Genomic DNA, 21,818 nt, shown 5'->3' on the forward strand with positions numbered 1-21,818 from the left:
AGTAGAAGATTTGCAACCAGCAACTTGGTCCTTGATTTTGTTCCTCTACGTTATAATCTTTTTCAAAGTTGACATAGGGATCGTTTTGCAAGATCGACTTTCGTCATTAATTTAAAGTTCTTGTCGAATTCTTCCAAAATTTCCATTTTTTTTAGAGAAACCGTTTTTTGTTTTCTCGACATACGAACGGTGGATTTAATACAGCCAGCAAGCAAAGCACCACAACGACAGAAAATTCTACAAGAAACGATTGGAAGAACTTACTGTATATGTGTACCGTATGTGCCTCTTACCGGCAGACTTACTTATACCTTCCAAATTCTCACAATGTGAACTTCATTTACCTCTGGGGAGTAACGCTGAAAACATTGCGAGAAAAAAAAACTCTGAAAGGACATATGGCCATCAAAACAATGAAACCCGTTTGTTTTAAGACTCGTAGCCTTTGCGTATTCTTAAAAAAAAAAAATAAATAAACAAATCACAAAAGTGTCCATTCTCTAAATGGTCACCAGCCAGCTTACTGGCTATTTTCGTATATGTCAGCAATCACCCTAAAACTTATGGGTTTTGCGATGACCATATGTAAGAAGAACTGTATTCCAGCAAACGCGTTTCACTGAATACAAAAACTGTACATTTGATGGGTATAAATGACGTTTTTTTTCCAAAGGATTCGGAGTTGGAGTCGAAGAGGAAACGTCGAATAATTGAGGTTTTACGTCGAATAAATGAATTATTTTAACATTAAAACGTATAGGGACCAACTGAGACCTAAACCAAACGTCGTATAAGCGTGAAAGTCGTATCGCTGATCGACATATAAACGAGGTTCCACTGTAACATATCTTAAGGGTGTTTAAACTAAGTTCATGTAACTAATCTTTTGGACAAAAATATAATAAATTATAATGAATTAATGTTTTTTACGGGACATTCAACGGATCAGGTCCGTCTCGGTCCATAGCGTTACTAGATGACATTGACAAACCCAAGAAAATGACAACGTTAAGTTTTGTCTCATCCCTTGGGGGGGGGGGGGGGTATAATTTGGACAAAAGTTGTGTTCGGAATGGAATAACACCAAGAAAAATGATGACAATAATTTACGAGCAATTTCAAAAAACATTACGGAGGGAAGAATGACGGTTTTATCTTTGTTGACATCATGTCCAATGAGAATTCGCGTATTGTGAGACAATACCTTTTTTATTTAATTCATTGTCTTTCCATTATTCTTGCCATGAACAATGTATTGAAATTCAATAGTTGATATATGCAATCTGATTTGCATGTTTTAGCGAGATGGGTTGACAGGGTAAAGGATTACTTGACACGTATTTAGAAGAAAAGCATTATTAAATGCATTTTCCATTGCATGTTGTGGTTATGAGAAACATGTAGATATAATAATGCTTCATGAATTTTAAAAAAAAAACTGCAATTGTCAATAAATCAATAACAAGTCTATTTCGGTCATCGAAAGGTTCTATAGCATATATGGCAATGTGGTGCGGTTGCCTCCTGGTTCCATGTCTGATTCACGCAATAACAACTTTCCCAGTGGAAACATAGCGTAATTTAATTCAAAGGCAATCAAAAAGGTTGTCAGGCTCCATGAGAATCATTAATAGACATTTCGAAAAATGATTGATGGGATGCACAATGGAAGTCATCCATTTCACCTGTAGCCTATTGGATATAGCAGTCCGGCGTATGCGAAAAATCTTCACCTTTTTTTTGCAGTATATTCAATGACTATAGGTGAAATGAACGACTTTGGTGAGATCACGAGCTTCGCGAGGAGGCTTTCTGCTATAGAAGGTGTTTATCGTAAGGTGATTTAAAAGACGTATTCACGTCAAAACGTTTTAATGCTGTCTCGTAAAGTGGAAAGTCAGTAAGAGGGAGGAAGAAAAATATTTGGAAGGTGTTTTGATTACTTTTCATTGTATTACAAAAAAAAAAAAAGTTATATCAGAAATACACATTTTTTCCTCCAAAATGTGTCTAATTTTTTAATATCATCTTATATACGAGCTTCCAATTTTCTATCGTTTTGGTGGTCCTCAAGTTGGAGGGGTGGGGGGGTCAGCTTATATAAGAGTGTATACGGTAATTACGAAAATGGAGGGGGAAACACGTTCAGGGAACTTATATAATTATGAAAATAAGGGAGGAAACATGTTATAAACTCGCATAATTACAATAACATGATAGAAAACATTTTGCAAACTTGCATAATTACGAAAATATGAGAGAAAACATGTTGGAAACTTGCATAAATACAAAATGCGATAGAAAACGCGTCGCGAACTTGCATAATGACGAAAAAACTGACTAAGTATCAGCACATATTATTTCTCGCAATGACAGTCATCAAAGTTGTCGTTGCTCCATATGTCATACGGAATTCAAAATGATTCAAGTCTCTGATGTTTATAGGATAGATGCCAAGACTATCGCAATGCACCGCGTACCACAGACAAACGCATCTATTGTTGTACGAGGCATTCCAAAAAAAAAAAAACGCTTGTTATCTTATTACTGCAAGCTCTACTCCATTAATCCGATACAACCGATCCTCCTTTTTTTTTTATCATCACCATCGTGGCAAGTATTTTTTACCTTATATAAGGTCAGAGTTGAACAACCTTCCCTTGGCATACTGCCACACTGACTACAAACAACAAAAAATTCATAATATATAAAAAGCGGAAAACACATGCGAGACTGTTTTGTTCTCATGATATGGATGTTTTTTTCCTTTATATATTTTTTGGGCGGATATTATTTTCATATTGTGTCAGACATGGATTTTCTGCTGCAATGGGTGACTTCGGAAAAGAAAAATAGAGGAAGGTCCAATATAATTTTAGAAGCCAGGAAGGCCTTTAGTCATGTAGATTCGGTTGGTTTTGTTTGAGGTCATTCATTCGTGTATAGATGTGCGTACATCATGTTGCGCTTATTCATTGAAAAGCCGAACTCTACCTTTCTGCATTCATCAATGAGATTTTTAATTGGTAAATACGTATACGGACAATCGTCGATCATGACCCAAATATCCACAATTTTTTTTTCCAAGGCTATGGTCATCGTATTTTTGAAGATATAATAATGAAGTATATTGAGGTTATTCGGTTATAAAACTCGCATACACTGATAACCACTTATTAGCAACAGCTCGTTAGAATTTTAGTCCTTATAAAATTTGTAATACAGGGTGTTCCATAAATTCGTAAATAGTTCAAAAATTCATAGAAATTGAAGGAATTGACATATTTAAATGTGGTTGGCGAAAAAGTTATTCTCACGAAAGAAATTATTATTTTGTACAGAAAAAGTTCAAAAACTTTTCAACATGGAAAAACTTTTCAACTGTCAGCCTCTCATTAGGGTCGTCCTTGGGGGCGGGAAAATGAGGTTTCGCACTCTGCGGCAGGTAAACTTGAGCTGCCCCTTAACTGATGAGAGAAATTTGAAGTGAAGTTAATTTCAGACAATTATGATCGATATCACCATTTGATGGGGGCTTACAAATATCAGTAATTTAATTATTTTGAAGAAAAAAAGAGTTGCAAAAAATATCCACATCTTTGTTGTTCTTTTTTGTTCATTTTCCACCATGACTCGAATGGAAATGCATTATCACAACTCAACATACAATTTAGTGCCATCACCACTATTTTTAGTCACCGAGTTAGCTCTGTGATAATTTACGTAAGTTTCTTGCCAAAAAACAAGTCATGGGTTCTGAGAAAGTGCGATTTACGATATTTTCATTCCGTCTCGTGTTATGTTTGCGATAAAAAATTCTGCCATCGTGGATAAGTTTGTTAAACCTTCATTTATTTTCAACAGTATATCATTTTTATATATATTTTTATGCCGCACATCTCCCCTTAACGGACACTTTTTTTTCTTTTTTTTTAATTACGTCAACGGACTACAATGTACAGGGTGGCCCATAAATTCGTATAGTTTAAAAACTCATAAAAATTGAAGAAATTTATGTATCTGAATGTAATTAAATGTGGTTAATCGTACATTCTGCATTTGATAGGACTGTGATTGACATATTTCCAGTGATTTCCTTTAATGCAGCGCCGTCGACCGACAAAAATGTGAACTAATTTTTTTTTCTGTACCAAAAAAAATCCCATTTGTGAATAATAACTTTTTTGTAAACCGCATTCAAATATACCAATTCCTTAATTTTTTTGAATTTCTAAGCTATTTAGGGATTTATAAGACTATTAACAGACACTCCTGGTTAGCGGACAAAGTTTTCACTTCCGTAGGGGTCCGTTATCTAAAGGTAACACTGTATAGTAGCCTACTATTCTCAATCAATCGCAATTCATGGTAAAATTCAATTAATATATTTTTTACTGCACATATTCAGTGACCGAGTTTGCGGCCATTTCCCAAACTGCCTAGGTTTCAATCATTAACCATGATGTACCGTGACTCTCAAAAGCAGCATCTTCAGCCTCGTCAATATATCGTGGTTGTAAGAGCATCATGATGGAATCGAATAGCTAGGTCATAGGTTCGGACCCCACAGGCGATATAATGGTGGTCGCGGTTGAAGCTCTTTTTCCGCGTCTTACCTTTTAGGTACTAAAAAAAAGCAAGCCGGTCTTCCTTTTGTCACCACAGCGAGTAACAGGCCTACTAATATTCAATCATTATCCTTCGCTCATCGTCAAAAAATTGATGGCAGATGACAGCACTATAACAAGCATTGCACATAAACAAACTTCAGGCTAGGTTCGCAACACATACACGCACATTTCCCAGGATGTCCTCAAGGCGGAGCGGCGGGCCTCCATCTGGTTAGGAGAACGATGCCCCCCCCCCCTTGAAAAGAAAAAGAAATCTCGCCATGGCAAGTAACAGACCTTAAATGATGAGGATCCGAGTTCAACAAGATCATATTAGCTATCGCTTTCCTCAAAATTTCGTGGCATCCATTGCGTGTAAAAACGTGCGTAAGGAACTTGGAAACATTTTTATTTGCCGTTTTCTTTGGTTGTAGCGTCTAAAAGTCGACACTTTTGCTTTACTAGTTTTGATTTCAAAATATTTACTGAGTATGAAAAAGAAAAAGGTTTTAACCCGTTAGATACATAGTTTTGCATATGTTTTTGCACAAAAGGTGAGGTTCATTGGCGTACGCAAAGGTGGGGTTCTAATCCCCCCCTTGAGCCAAGATTACAGTGTTATTTTACAGGGAAAAACGTAACCCCCCCCCCCTAGAAGGAAACAGCTGAAACCCTCTCGAGAAAATTCTGCGTACGCCTATGGTGAAGTCGCATTCTTTCCGTTTTATACTGTGAATTTTCTGACAGATGTTCCAATTAATGACAACTCTTTGTTTGTTGCAAAGCATGTGAAGCTGTGAGTTCGCTAATTTGTTAAAGCATTTTGTTTGCATTTCCTTTTTTTTTCAAACCTTGAAATTTGCAATCTGAATTTTCTTCTTACTATAGTTTGAATCACAAAGAATTTGAATCAATATAGTTAATTTATATATTGGGAAAAAGATATTCATTCAAAATGCATTTATTTCAATCATACATTTATTCATTCTTCAATACATTTACTTTATATGCGATTTTTGAGGATTTGCATGTCTTCAGTAAGGCCCTGTAATAAGCAGTACAATTCGAGATTTTTTTTTTAAATAATTTTTCCGGCTTTCAGTACGTATTTAACAGAGGAAAAAAATTAACAGCTTGGAATGAAAATTGAGCATTTAGTTCTTCATTTGGAGGCTTTGCTCTCAAAAAAGCAACGCACACACACAACACGGTTTTCTTATATTTTTCAAATAGAGACGTATTATTTGAACTCGTTTCAGCATTGATGTGCTTTTAAACGAATCCTAAAAACATTCGATTTTTATTTGTGAGATGTTTATGAAGTTTTCTATAATTATAAGCAGACTGGCTCAAAAGTACACGTGTCCTATTTCTTGACAAGCCAAGCGAGAATGATTTTTGGCCCTTGTCTTTTGGAGGTAAATACCATGTGGTGTGCATTGAACATGGTAGGAAAGTAAACTGGTTAACAATAAATGACTTCACTGTATAATGACAGTGAAGTCCCTGAAGTGCAATATCCTATATTTTTCTTAAATATTGACAATCATTTTTTTTTTGTCACGTAAAATAGCATTCAGGGCACCCCTCATTTGCTTAATATACCTCCCTCAAAATGTTTATCCTCTGGATATTTCAATGCTTGCCAATTAGAGGGTTAAAAGAAATTCATAAATGTTTACATTATATGTAATATACGAGACAGATCTCGTAGAAAACACCTAAAAATGATATATTATTAATAAGAAAATGGACAGGTTAATGATCAGCCATCAATAGCTGTTCTCTCTCTGGAAAACGGAAAGGGAAAACGTCGAGTAAAAACTGAACACATAATCGTTGGGTGGCAATTTCGTCGAGGTTAACGACCAGTCGTAAAGATTGATCGTCGTATCGAGGTGTTTCAGAACAATTTACGTAACTTTTCCGATAAATTACTGCTAATCGATTCAGATGCGCGAACAAGGAAATGTTATATGCATTAACATGCCTTCCGTGCGATTTCAAACGCACTTCTTATATTTTCCCAGATGCCTTTATAAGAATAATTCCCCTAAAGGCCTTTACACGCTTCAAGAACAACTGCTTTTGAATGTACAGCCGTTAAGAGGGGGGAAAAAAAGCATTACAATGAATGTTTTACAGAAAATGTACTGAATCGAAGAAACATCAACATTTCACTATTGATCATAACGCACGTAACGCCTCGAGGCTGTGATAGAGTTTGACTTCCTGATATGGTTTGGTTCTTTCTTTCTTTCTTCCCGAATAATGCTTATCGACGATATTCACCACTTTGTTCTTTTATGATCAGTAATATACTGAGCTGCATAAATTGCATACATAGTTTTGAATGGAATTTATCCCTATACTTCACTTCTCATAACATTCTTAGTTTCACATCATGTGAAAAAAAAGGGCTGATATTGTTGGTTGTTATCTTCAGTATCAACAACTTGGAACATGTTGGCATCTAACTCTGGAAGTGGATGATTTTTTTTTCTTTGATTCGACATACTCGTCGCTAACTATTGTAAAACAACAGAAATACCTATACGATTATTGCCTGAGGCATTCGTGGCAGGCTTTCAATGAATTACATACCGTTTCCCGGTTGTTAGGCCAGTCTAAGAAAATCAATTCCTGACATTTCTCCCATATCTGTGGCAGACATCGTCAGAGGTTTAGACACGCGTAGGTCTCTGTGACAGGTGAGAAAGGCGTTGAGTTGTTCCGTCTGAGGCTTGATTGGACGAAGCATTTGTTACGGTAAAATATGATAAACCGGTTATTTCTTTTTTTCTTTCAAACCGAGCACAACTCCGGTCTATCGCCCTGAGCAATTTACTAATGATCAAGTTGTGCGAAATTGTGAGTGTGTGTACCTAACAGTCCGGTGCGTGTATATCATAGTTTCCCAAATTTTTTTTGTCCCATCGCCCCCTTCTTCAGAATTTTTTTCTCCCATCGCAATCTAACCCATAGGATCCTATGATATACCCGTAACTTATACCGCCCCCCCCGGAACATTCCATCGCCCACATTGGGAATCACTGGTGTATATGGTGTTGGGGATGAATTAGTCCTTTCATCTATACTTCAAATTGTGAGTGAAGTGTAATAATTGAACATTTGTGGCGTTGTGGTGCTTTTGCTGAGACTTTTTAACGGGGAGATCAGCTCGCATTCGCGCCTCGAAGTTGAAAACCACAGAAAACCAACTTCAGCCGACCACCACTGTGGTAAGGGAGGGGGTGTTCGGATCCAGGTCCTCGCGTTGCGAGTCCGTCACTATGATAACTCAACCACCACAGAGGAAAATCCTGTTATTATACATAATAGTTTACTTGACTCCAAACCTCTGAAGATGCCTGCTGTCGGAGCGATGACAGATTACTTTGGTTTTTGCTGCTATAAATGGGAGATCATTTCGAACACCGATGTTTCCGGTTGTCCATAGAAAATACAAATATTTCTTGAGGGGGGGGGGGGGAGATCCAGGACTAAAAGTATTTGGAAACCCCTGTTCAAAGTATTTAACACGTGAATTAAAATTTAATCACAGTTACACGTGACTTTCATTTGCGCAGATTTTAGGGGAATACAGTCATTTTAAGAACTGGATGGCAGTCACAACTCAAGTGATGAGTCTTTTCTGAAGTCATACGAAAGTACCATGGGTAGTACACCCATATAGTAAGGAAAAAGACACGTTTTTCCAAATTTCGATCCTAATTAACTAATACCTATGTATTTGTTATGCAAAATCATACCCTGACTCACGAGGTTATCATCGGTCCCTCCTATCGCCTAAATTCGGGGTGTCACTGTATTATGAGTAATGCGTACAGTATAGAGGTGGCCACTGTGTTGATCTAGTGGTCATAGTGACGGACTCGCATCGCGAGGATCCGGGTTCGATCCCCCACCGTCGCCGCAATGGTGGTCGGCTGAAGTTGGTTTTCTGCGGTTCCCAACTTCGAGGCGCGAATGCGAGCTGATCTCCCCGTTTAAAAGTCTCGCCGCCGAGAGCAACACGCCTACAACGGTATAATTATTCATTTATTTCTTCTTATATTCATTATTTATTCATTATATATTCATTATATTCATTATTTCTTCACTCACTATGAGTTGAGGAAGAAACTCATAGTTTAAAAAAACCGATTGCAGACGGCAGCACTACACAAGCATTGCACAGAAACAAACTTCACGGAAGGTTCACTACACACTCATTCGAATATGTACCAGTTCGTTAGAAGTTCCGCAGAGGAATATGGACGAGGTGCATGTCTGGTTTAATAGAAGTAGTATAGAGGTGAACGAACACACATGGACTGGATATTTGTTCCCCGTCGAAGACAGATAGGTCTGTGGGAAGTTTTCAATAACACATGATCATTTTTAGATTTATTTCTATTATAAAGTCATCTTCTGTCGTCAATACAATACATTGGCATTTCCAAAATACTGGAGCGAAATCCAATGGAGACAATACAAGACATTAATAGGTTGATGGATGTGACAATACATTGACAACGTAATCGTTTCAGATTTGAATTGGATCATCATTCATTGTTATAGCTATTGTGCAATATTGTCAAAAATATAAGAATAAATAAGACGGATGGAAGGAATTAAAAAGTGATGATAAAATGAAGATATTATGGTAGAGTGAGAACTTCTACTTTGTAACAATTGTACCAGCAGAAGGATTGCGATAAATCGACAAGAACAAATGCCTCTTTATTTTTTTATGCCAAAATTATCATCAATCCTATCCTTCGGGTAAGAGATGGGGGAAAAAAAGTTATTTTTCTCTACCTTTTACAAAAAAAAAGAAAGAAATAGATAAAAAAAGAAAAGAAACCTAAACGCTTGATTTAAGCGTCACGCCATCTTGGCCGAGCGCCCCGATGAGTTTAGTTCTGGATCTTCAACAGACCGAGAATATCATCATACGAATACTTTTACCCTTAGTTAAGTCGACACGTTCATGGTTGGAAATTAGCGTCGTTAGGCGCCTAAATTACAGGCGTCATTATTCTTGACATACACACACACACACACAAACGTATAGACATCACTGAGACACTGACTATACCTGCTAACAACTGTTCCAGAGAAGTCACGCGTATTTTTGTTTCTGCTTCTTAACAAACTTGAGTTGCCTCCATCTTCTCAAAGGATTAGCTTAAACGATAATAATTTTCTCTCTTTGTCCTGACAGAATAGTTTCGTAACGTGAATGGTACTCGTCGGAATCTTCAATGATTTTCACTGATGTAGTTATGTCATGTCTGTTAATATGTTTGGTGATTTTTCTTTTCCTTTTTTTTCAGTTGTCTGCATTGCCAAGTTGAAGGTATGCATGTATAGCACAAAAGAGAATGCTACAGAGAGAATCAAACAACTTCATGATAATCTCGTCGTTAAAACGTCACATGATGGGAGAGGCAAGTCAATTTTCCAATTTTTGTAGTTGTCTAACAAAAGTTGTGTCACCACAGAGACGCCGACATGAAGGAAACCTTGAGAGGTCTGAAAGTTGCCAGTCGTCCCGTATGTATGGGAGGGGAACGTTGCATCATATATTCATTAATTATTGAGAGGGGGCGCTCAGCCTCACCCCCTTCAAAACTTATTGAAGAATGCGGAAATAGCCTCTGCCCCGCGGTTATAGCACCTATATGGGTCATCTATTTCCTCCTCGGCAAACAAAATAATTTCTGAAATTCTGTGAGACACCAAAGTTGATATTGTCATCGTGCATTCCATGGCCGTAGCAAAGAGAGGAGACGTGAGGGGGGGGGGGGGAGTCCCCCACAGTCAAATTCCCCCCCCCCCCCCCGAAATGGTAGAAAATGAATGGTATAGACCAGGGATGTCTAGCGGGTCGCATGTGGCCCCTAAAGGAACTAGTGGAGGCTCGTGACGTCCCAATAAGATCCAAAAATATTGCGTTTTTTTAATTTAAAAAAAAATTATAAAACTAATAAATAAACTATTTATTAGTTTTTTTAATTAAAACAACTAATAAATAATTTTGTTTAAAAAAAATCATGAATAATTTATTTTAAAAAATGGCAATGAAAGCCTCTACATATAATGAAATCAGCTACATATATATGCGCAAACATTCGAAACCTGTCAACGACGAGGGTTCTTTGGTTAAGGAATGGATGATAAATGCATAAAAAACAAAATATATAAAACAATGATAAACAACCCATTGATATGTGCAAAGCATTTCAAGATATATGACATGAATACCGCTCTCCACTTGTTAATACAAGATATACGTAAGACTGGATGTTATGAAGATATTTATTATTTGAGATGTTACGTTTTTTAAGGAAGGAAAAAACCCATCTCTGCCTCTACCGGGAGTCGAACCCGGGTCCCTCGATTGCCGGACGAGTGCTCTGACCACTAAGCTACAGAGGAGATAGAGATTTTCCTTCGCTAGAGCGTATATGTGCCAAACAGAACCGTGCAATGGACGGTGAACCGATCACTAATAATAGCTCATGGACGACGAGCCACCAGATGGCTATGTATATGACATGAATGTCACTCTCCACTTGTTAATACAAGATATACGGAAGACACATAGGAAAAGGACACATAGTGAAGGCAAATCTCTATCTTCTCTGTAGCTTAGTGGTCAGAGCACTCGTCCGGCAATCGATGGACCCGGGTTCGACTCCCGGTTGAGGCAGAGATGATTTTTTTCCTTCCTTAAAAAATTAACATCTCAAATAATAAATATCTTCACAACATCCAGTCTTCCGTATGTCTTGTATTTCAAGATATTTTTGTATCGAGATACATATATTGAGGTCGAAAAATAATAACAGCAACATCCTATAATTTGCGTGACCAATTGGAAGTAATGCCCTCAAATGCTTATTGCTTATCAATGGTGCTCGTATATATTTCGGGTGTTCATGTGCTTGTCGCAAATGACTAATTTGAGCATCACTGAAGAATTTTTAAACATGTTTTCCATTAATGAAGCCACAACAAGATATTTCTGACATCGTAGCAAACTGTATCAAATTTGTACACCTAAGAAAGTACCAACCTTTTAAATGAACACCCAGGGCCGTCTGAGCATCATGGGCATCATGGCCAAGTGATTTTTCTGAGGCCTTACCTGGCCAATTCCAGAAAAATTCAACCAGTTCTCGTTTTTCTGAGACCCCTCTTCTCTTGAGGCCTCCGGGCCGTGCCCGGGTAGGCCTATGTGTTAAGACGGCACTGTGAACACGTAGCAGTGAGAAAGAGGTGGTACGCTGAATGAATGAACGCCAGAACTTTGCCACTGGACTTATCCCGTTGCCGGGATCTCTTCCAGCCCAGCTTCGTGGCAGAGTCTGGAACACTTTATTTTGTGTCAAAAAAAAAAAAAAAAAGAACAAGCAAAAATTCTTACAACATATTTTCCCCAGACAATTGGGTACTCTAGCAATTAACAAATTTTGTGGTGATTATATACGAGATGGGGTTGGGCGAGAGGTAGTACGCTAGCAATCGGCTGATAAAAATGTAAATTTTGCTTCAAGATTTACAGCGAAAATGAAGGAAATGTATTCAGAGACATTTTTAAATTGCCAATTGCTATTTAACAAATTTTTAATCAGCAATTACATATTTTCGTGAAGAGATAATATTGAAACAACTGGCCTAAGGTCCAATCGAGTCTGACACCTCTGGTATGGACTCCATGGAAAGTGGACGGAAAACTCATGATACATTTTTAAAGTTGATAAAATAAAATCAACCAATTCACGCAATCAAATCCTAGCAAACATTAATTAGGCACTTTTTTGTGTCGCATTTTACTCTGTCAAGTTTCTATTGATACAGCGCCATCTGTGAGTGAAAAATCCACTGATCTTTTTACCGCTTTGGAACCGTTCAAGTATTACGTAAGCAAATTTTTAGCCATTTTTGACCCCCTCCCTCCCTTTTCAGCGAAATTTCGTCATCAGCTCTGCCTCTCTGAATCCTAACGCATATTGGTGGAATCAGAGACATACACGGGGGGGCATAGAGGGCACTTTCTCCCCCCCCCCCTCGACGATCGAAAAAATTTTTTTAATAAAATTTATTTTTTTAATTGAAATTTCGAAAGAAAACACCTTTACATATTGTTATAATCAATTTCTGTTAATTTCAATGTTATTTGAAAAGACTGAACTCAAAATTTATCTTCAATGAATTCATCGCGATCTACCCTCTATATAAGCCATATAATGATAAATCGCATAAAGGTCCTTGGCCCGTGGACCAAATATGGCCCTGGGGGTTATCTGATGTGGCCTACCTTTTCAAACCTAATTTTGTAAGAATGAACTAAGCGGCACATTTACAGATCGCTTAAACGACCCACGGTACAATTCCATAGCATTTAAGCGGCCCGTGGCACATTTTCAGATCACCGGGACAAACACTTAAGCGATCCGTGACACATTTAGAGATCCCTTGAGTGACATGTGGCATAGGTTTAGAGCACTTAAGCGGCCCCCCAGTGCGGTTCGAATTACCCGCGGCACATTCTCAGATTATTCAAGTGATCCGCGGATTATTCAAGTGATTACGGATCACTTGGGTGATGCGTGGCACAGTTCCAGAGCACTTAAGCGGCACGGACACATTTCCAGACCACTTGGATTCGCGAAACATTTAGAGATCACTAAAGTGACTCTGTAGGGCACTTATCAATAAGAAGGAATATTACTTAATTAAGTGCCCACAAACTATCGAAAGGTTTTTTGGTTCACCGAGTATAAGATGCCACTAAAAATATTATTTCATATCTCCATAAAGGGTGGTTGATGACGTAAGCATTATCCAAACCTCCCCCCTCCCCCTTGTCATCAAAAGTCAGCTAATCGGTAGACCCCCCCCCCCCCATCGATGCTGGCGTAATACTTGAATGGCCCCCCTTTATACCAGAATATGATATGCAGAGATGAAAATTTCCATACATCGCCAAGAGGTGATAGCGCTGTGAACACACAAAAACGCAGCATATCCTTTCGACTCTTCATGGAGATACTGTATAATAAAAGAGTAGGCGTAGACACACTTAAGGGACAACGGTTTGAAAATCGATCAAGATTAAAGCTTGAAAAATTTACGCTTGGAAAAATACAGATATCCTCTTTCTCGAATAAATATCGGAATCCTTCTCTTGAAAAGAGAATTTGCATATATTTTCTCGATTTGAAAATTATATGAAATTCAAATACGTAAACATCAACCTAGAAGATGGTCTTGTGGTATTCGTAAGTTTTATTTACGTTTATGGGTATTAAGTTTACATTTTTCAAAAGCACAAGCACTACGTAGTCAATCATATTTTCTATCTCCGGTAATACATATACTCAGGGCTCATACGTATAGAAGTGGGTCTCTAAGCCCAAAATGCCAGGGTGTTTTGCTGGGGACTTTTTCAACTTGATATATTTTTTTTGTTTTTAAATAAAGCCTTTTTATCAATGAAATTGATCTCTCTTGCCCTTCTGCTAGACTCCCGTTAGCCTTTCTTGCCCCATTTGAAGGCTACGATGACCATAGATGAGGGGCTTCTGACCTTTTTCGACCCAAAATCAACAACAATATAAGCTTCGTGACCCATGGGTCGGTTTACTTTTCGAAATTGGTGAAACCAGTGATGCAACGAGTGCGTCTATAACAGGTCTGCAAAAAAGAATTTGTATTAGCCATCTCGGAAGTCCCTGCGAATCTAGTTTGGGCCGTGACCCATAGGTTAAGAACCCCTGTCATAGATAATGTAAAATAATTATTAATACCCGTTAATAGGAGATTTTAGCTGTCGCAATTTATCAAGAATTCTGGAAATATTTTACATTCACCGTAAGAAAAGTAATATTACGATTCTTATAACATAATTTCTTCATAAATTCCAATATTCATCATGTAAAACCATTGATCTAAGCTTTGGAAGAAACAAAAGTTTTTCGGGCCGTATTTTGACAGAAAGTTTATTTTGGCCACATTCAAAATCAAAAACAACTGATCACCGAAAGTCTTGATGAAATTTTCGATATCACTACTTTTTGTGTGATACACCTAAGAGTATTGCGATAAACCTCTTTACAGGGGCAATTCGCATCTAAGGCCGGTGTAAAAGTTTTATATATTTATAGAAGTTTATGAAATTTATGAAGAGGTGATAATTTATGAAGAGAAATTTATAGTTTATGAATAGTCTTTCTATAGAAGTTTTATGAAAGTTCTTTTATAAAACAGTAAAATGCAACCCATGAGCGTATCGGTTATGTTCGAGTTTAAGTTTCTTGATTTCTTTTCAAGCTTTGTAAAAGAACTTTTATCACACTTTTAGTGTAATACTGGCTTAACTGAATTTTGTTAACCAACTAATCAGTTATAAATTTTTGAAGCGAATAAATACTCAAAAGTAAATTTTTTGGTGGTACTGACAACACCGATATTTTTTAGAAAAGATGCCAACAGCAGTATAAATTTGATGGCACGTGATGATAATGTCACCTCTCGACGTAACGATAATCCCTCTACAACGATATTTTTTTCCTGGTCCGCAGAATATCGCTAAATCGAGATTTCCACTGTATTTCATATTAATACCTAGAATTATTTGGATAATAAGAACGTATTTTTGAACTTATAGATCCAAAGAACATTGTAATTTATATTCATGGGGAATAAAAAAATATGAGTACATAATACATCAAGAAAAGGGCGTGGCACCTGATTCCAAAACGTAGATAATAGTTATAATATTTATTCTAACCCCCACAATGTTTCTTATAGCACTTCAAACATTGATATAACAGCAGTCATCCTTCTTTATTTTGTACATTTTGCCCTGGATGATCCATCCGATAGCAAAAACTACTTATTTCGAGTATAATCATAAAAGACTTTCAATCAATGTTTAAAAAATATATATTTACGTATTGTATGAGTATTTTTTTGCAGTCTGATGGTTGATGAAACCGGTAAAAATATGAATCATATTTTTATCGATGTAGTCTATCTCTGTAAGAGAAGCCGTAACAAAAAAAAAAAAAGGTGGGCGTTTTTACCTGAAATCGAAGAATTCTGGGGCTTAAGGATCGGCTCAAAAAGAACGGGGTCAATGTAACGTAATAACATGTGCTATGAAAATGATACTCTCGATATAGAACGTAAAATGAGAGAGAAAAAAACATATTTACATAATATTGTACTTATTTTTTGGCAGTTAAACCCGTTGTTTTTTTTTATGGAAAGTGTATTTTTAAAGAAGAAAAATCTCTCTTGCGGAAGAGATTAGATATGCATGAAAATAAATGCTTTGAATTTTTCTTCGGGAAGCTAGGAATTTTCTGCAAAATATATATAAAATAAAAGAAAATGTGCCAGAGAAGTTTCTTTGAATAATGTCAAACTCGATCATAATGGCACTGGAGATTTGGTGAAATCTATTCGTTATAACGGAGGTGTCGTTACAACCGAAGCTGACGTTCTCACAACCTCTTTTTTGATGAAAAATGCAATATGTTACAGTGAAGTTGTCATTTCATTGTGATTTAGAGTCACCATATTTGATCGATGAATCTTCTTAATTTTTTGTCCTAAAGAAATATCACACTTGTATTAAGAATAACACTTAAAATAATAAGAAATTAACACAGAAATATCGATATCAGGCTAATTGTCATTTTCACAAATATGTAGGTTGAAATGGAAAGAACATAACATCTGGTAACGTGATCGAAAACCGAAGTTCCCCACAAATTTAGTCGTCTTGTAACATTCTGTAAGCGGCTTGCGTGCCAATCACATTTTTACTGAAAAATAAAGTACAAAAGCAAAATTACACCTGGGACCGTTCCCAGAAAGGAAGGGTATTTCTATAATTTTATAAACTCGGGATTCTCTCTCCTATACTTTGCTTCCTTGATATATTCTAAATTAATATTTTGCGGGGATGGAACACGGTTTTGTTCAGACCAGAGTGAAAATTACAAGTCAGATAAGTTAATGTTGGTTTACTGGTTGATTAACGAAACAGGAATCATGACATGCCAAGTTAAAACTTCAGAAATGAAATAATAGATAAGCTTTTACTGTCCTATGCTCTGAAGAATTTCTGCCAGACTTAATTTAAATAAGTGACAAGGGCGTTTCCTAACATCCATTTTGCGATATTTTCTCTCTCTCTCTCTTTTATGTGATGAAAGATAGACTCCGCCTCAATCGCATTTGCAATGTGCAGAACATAATAATTATCCCCCCGACTTACGAACATGTTCTCCCGTAAGCTACAAGCGTGATATCAATTAAGCTTATATAATAACTCATTTCAAGACAATGAGGATGGCGCTCGGAAAAAGCTGCCTTGTTTTCAAAAAGCGTTAAGAATTCAATAGATCATAGGTTTCCAACTGGTGTTCCGTGTTTGCCACGGAATCCGGTGAGCTTTTTTGAAGAAGTTTTCTTGTTACTGGTACTCGTAAAGCTGTTCTTTATTGTGAATTTTGATGCAAAAAAAGTGTCGTTTGTAGAAAAACATTTATTCACTCGGGATGGCCGCTGTGGTAGTCGATTGGTCATAGCGATGGACTCGCATCGCGAGGACCTGGGCTCGCATCCCACCGTTGCATAGTGGTGGTCGGCTGAAGTTGGTTTTCTGTGGTTCCCAACTTCGAGGCGCAAATGCGAGTCGATATTCGTGTTAAAAAGTCGCGATGTGGAGAGCAATAGGCCTACAACGATACGTTATTGAAGAATCATTACACTTCACACATAGTTATAAACATGGATGGCAGATGGCAGCACTACAAATAACAAGCGTTACACACAAACAAACTTCCCGGAAGGTTTGCTACTAGTATACACACATTCCAACACGTACCAATTCGTTTAAGTTCGGCAGAGGAATATGGACGAGGTGCGTGTATGGTTCAGTAGTAATAGCAGTTACTTGATGACAAATGACTGCACAAAACGGAATTTTCAATAGTTTTCTCTCCAGAACTCGCCGGTCAGGGACTGAGGACATTTGAACCATGGAAAGAACCCAAGAAAGGCATTGCACTGCAATTTTTTTTCCTTCAAATTATTCTTTTGTGTAATGCTAAGATTCAAAACATATGGGACATTTCACGAGTAACTATTACTGTATGCGAATGGGCGCGTGAAAATTGTGAAACTCTTGTAAATCCAGCTTCTGAGATGGGTCGTTCAAATCCACTAACAGCCGGGGGCTCTTGAGCTTGAGGTCACGACCCAAACTTGATTCGTAGGGCCTTCCGAGATGGGTCGTTCAAATTCACTAACAGCCAGCCCTTGCCCTATTCATGGTTCACCTGCTGCTTCTGCTTCCCAGAATAATTTAGTAGGTATTGTGATGCATTCATAAAAGAACCATTTCCACGACCCATGATTGTACATTTATTTTCAATTATTTGTTTTTTCTTGTCTTTCAGAGAAATCCAAACCTAACGACAGTTTATTGTCGTTCGGATTGTGGGCATCTACAGTGAGTTTCACTTGCCTGTCCGCCATGTTCTCCTTGATCGCTGGAGCCTTCTCTATAGTCAGTGCCGTCAATTCTTCGGCTGAGGTTGTCACGGGTTTCGTCGGTCTCTACCTGTGGAATATTCTCGGAGGTAAAGTAATGTTATTTTTCATTTTTACATTATATTTTCACCGTTATTATTTTTCGCCTTTCTAAACCATACACCCGATTCTAGAATGCTTTCAAGTTTAAATGTGTATTATAAACACCTAAAAAATGTTATCACACAACCTCATAATGCACCTTCGTGTACTAATTCATCACACACGAATTGGAAATGTTGAATAGGGCTGTCTTAACACTTATAACCCCTCATGAGTAACTTACAGGGAGCCTCATATGTAATTTACAGGAAGCCTCGTGTCCAATCGGGAGGGAGGGGGGGGGGGGGGGACCTCCATCGCAATGAAATGTGGCAGGGGCGGATTTATGGTTTTTTCCGCCCTTTCAAGTCCAATTTTCTTCACCACTCAAATTTGCCACCCCTCTGAACTTGTCAACTTAGGCTACAGCCCGGTTTGTCCCCCCACCATGGATACGCCTCTAAGTCTCTTTTTTAGTCGTTCGCATGCCTGCACACTCTTTTGGATGCTGACTGTCCTGGTCCTTTGCTCTCTAAGTCACTCTTTTTCTCGCTTACTCTCTCTTAACCCTCTCTCTCTCTCTCTCTCAGGACCCTCTTAAGAGCAGCATAGGCCTCCCGGGCAAAATGATTTTTTTCCTGAAGCCCTCTCTTGCAAGACTAGAAATAACAGCCTATACCAATTTACATACTTTTAAAAATTGCAACCAAATCTCATTATCACGAGGCCCCTTCTGTACCTGAGGTCTCTGGACTGTGCCCGGCCGAACCCATGTGTTGAGATGGAACTGCTCCCTCTCTCTCTGGGGAAATTTCGTCGTGTAAATTATTGTAGATTCCCTAGGTAATTTTTTCGGTTTTTCATTGACCTGTCTCGATTTTTGTCACATACCTGGTCGCTCACTAACCTAGTCCATCTTTTGGTCAATCACATGCTTGCACACTATTGTGGTTACTGGGCTTGCATACTCTCTAGGTTTGTTTGTCTTTTTTTTCAAGACCAGTCTCATTCCTGGCAATTACTCTCTAGATTAGGGTTCTTCAAACTCTCAGACATTGCGAGCCAATAAAAAGGAAAGAAGTCCGAGGGCCAACACGTCATACTGCAGCATCAAGATTCACACAGTAGCGTCTTAACAGGAGGGCTCATAAGGGCCCAAGGCTCCGATTCAAACAGAGTGTGCCCCTCCCCTATATCATTGGAGATTTTTTTTTTCATTGTGAGATTAAAGATGAATTTTCATTAATTTTGAAATTTTATTTTAGTTGAAATTATATTAATTTTCATAAATAAAATATAATTTTCATAATTTCCTGAACTTATTTTATCATTAAATACGAATTTTCATTTCTCTGGAAATATTTTTCATAAATTTTCATAAAAAAATTGCTAAACGTTATTTTTCTCACAAAGTCGTACATTTTTTTTATCATTAATTCTAAAACTATTTCTTTCAATACTTATGAAATTTTCTCATTAATTCTGAAATTACGTCTTTCAATAGTTCTTAAGTAGTTTCAATAGTTCTAAGGGTTCTTAAACCCTTTCTAATAGTAATTTTGAAATTATTTCTTTCTCTAATCATCCGGAAGACGTTTTCCTCATTGAGGTTTTTTTTTTTTAGAATTTCTTTAAATTTTATAACTAAGTAAGTATTTTTTCTCCGGCGGGCCACAGCAGAAAAATTCGAGAGCCACGTGTAGCCCGTGAGTTGAAGACCCCGGTCATTCTTTTGGTTTCTCACTTACCCAGTCCGTCAATCTCTGTACAGAGGTGGATTTATGGTTTTGCCGCTCTTGTCCCATCTCATCTATTTTTTTTTTGACCAATCATTTCTCAAATTTTCCGTTCCCTCCTAACTTACCAACCTGCCCTTTAACCCACTTAACACCCCCCCCCCCCCTGTAAATACGCCTTTAAGATATGTTACTACAATTTACGAAGTCACAGACAAAGTCCGTTACTTTTCTCCTGAAGCTTGTAGAGAACCCCAGAACATCACTTTTCCCGTGGGTCCATGGCACATTGTTGAGACGGTCTAAGTATTGAATAAAATAATTGATTTCAGTGATTTTTAAAAATGCCTCAAAGCTCACAAAAACATCTTTTCCACCCCCTTATTTTAAATTATTTTCTCATCTATTTTTTTTTTTATTTCCAGGACTGTGTTCAGTTGGGACCGTGTTCACCTGGTCGGCACAATTCTTCTCCAAGTTCCGCAGGAACGTTATGACCCAGGAAGAGATCCAACAGCTTTGGACATCGGAATACAGGGCATGCATGGGCTACAGCTTTTACCTGGTGGTGCTCGTGACTGTCCTGTTTCTTTCGAACATCGGACTTCTGACGTTGATAGTTAAACAGCCATGGGTCGCTCGGAAGCTGAAGGCGGATCTAAGAAAGAAATTATCCAACCCGAGTTTCTTGCCCAGGGGATCTCCCGCGTCAAGCATAACCAAGAAACGGCATTTCTGAAGTCATCTCGGAAACTTGAATATATCGACGTTGTTTCATCATTTTGTAAATAAAAGTGTTTTTGTTCGTGTGATTTGGTGTTCAATTCGATGGTAATAAGCACAAACTATTCGTACACTTCATACGTGTGCGGAAAATTCACCGACAACAATTCACCGCCATGAAATTTACCGGAAGGAAAATTTGCCACTGGGAAAATTCACTGTCATCGACAAAGTGATGTAGTGAGTGAAAAGATGAGCAGGTGAGTTAGCAAGTGAATGAGTCACTCATACGATAACTCACTCAATCTCTCACTCACTTGATCATTCCTTTTTCCACCTGCTTAGCTTATATCTCTTCCTTGAGAAGAGAGTGACGGGCGGTCATGATCGTCACTCACCCATTTATTCGGTCCCTCATACGGTCACTCACTCCTCACTCTCTCACTTAGTCACTTATATGGTCACTGACGCTATTTCATTCATACGCTCAGTCACTCGGTCATTCACCCACGCAATCGATCACTCATATAGTTACACACTCACTAGTTTATTCGCTAACTCAGTGACTCTCAAAGTGTGTGTCGCGACTCTTAGGGGGCGTCAAGGGAAGCTGGAGATATTGATGTTTGTGCATTGAAATCGGTTCGTTTATGCATGCATAATATCTGTTAACTTTTCAGGGGAGCCACAGATGACTAAGGCAAGGGGGAAGCGGCTGAAAAAAAAAAAGAAGAGAGCCACTGCTCTCTCTAGCTTATTCAGCAATTCATTCGATCACTCACTCAATGGTGAATTTTCTCGTCGGTAAATTGCGTGGTGGTCAATTGTTGTCGGTGAATTTTCCATAAATTTAGCAGCTTTATGAATTGTGCGGTATGTACCGTGGACTAGCAGGAAATTCTCGCAGAATTTATGGGAATTGGAATTCACGAAATCGCGACAACGTGAATCCCTTCTCAGATCAAGACATGACCGTAAAATTTCCCTTTCCACCATCTGGGAATCACTAAGATACAGAAAACAATGGAAATGGATACAAGTTTTGAAAAAAAGATGGAGGAAAGCTAATGACCCTGTAAATACA

The 21,818-nt window shown here is 37.8% G+C and overlaps 1 protein-coding gene across 1 annotated transcript in view; it reads left to right on the top strand.

Moving 5' to 3' along the window:
• The window catches only part of LOC149076988 (clarin-3-like), a 42,405-nt gene extending 21,582 nt beyond the window's left edge, over nt 1-20,823 (top strand). Inside the window, exons 2-4 of the mRNA XM_089242609.1 lie at nt 9,953-10,066; nt 18,101-18,283; nt 20,437-20,823. Of these exons, the coding sequence (XP_089098735.1) occupies nt 9,953-10,066; nt 18,101-18,283; nt 20,437-20,750 (611 nt within the window). The 3' untranslated portion in view covers nt 20,751-20,823. The remainder of the gene's footprint in view (nt 1-9,952; nt 10,067-18,100; nt 18,284-20,436) is intronic.
• Nucleotides 20,824-21,818: the final 995 nt, after the last annotated feature.

This window comes from Pholcus phalangioides, unplaced genomic scaffold, assembly GCF_987345545.1.
Source record: "Pholcus phalangioides strain wild (caught in Gottingen) unplaced genomic scaffold, Ppha-v1.0 ptg000015l_1, whole genome shotgun sequence".
In the NCBI taxonomy this organism is placed as follows: Eukaryota; Metazoa; Arthropoda; class Arachnida; order Araneae; family Pholcidae; genus Pholcus; species Pholcus phalangioides.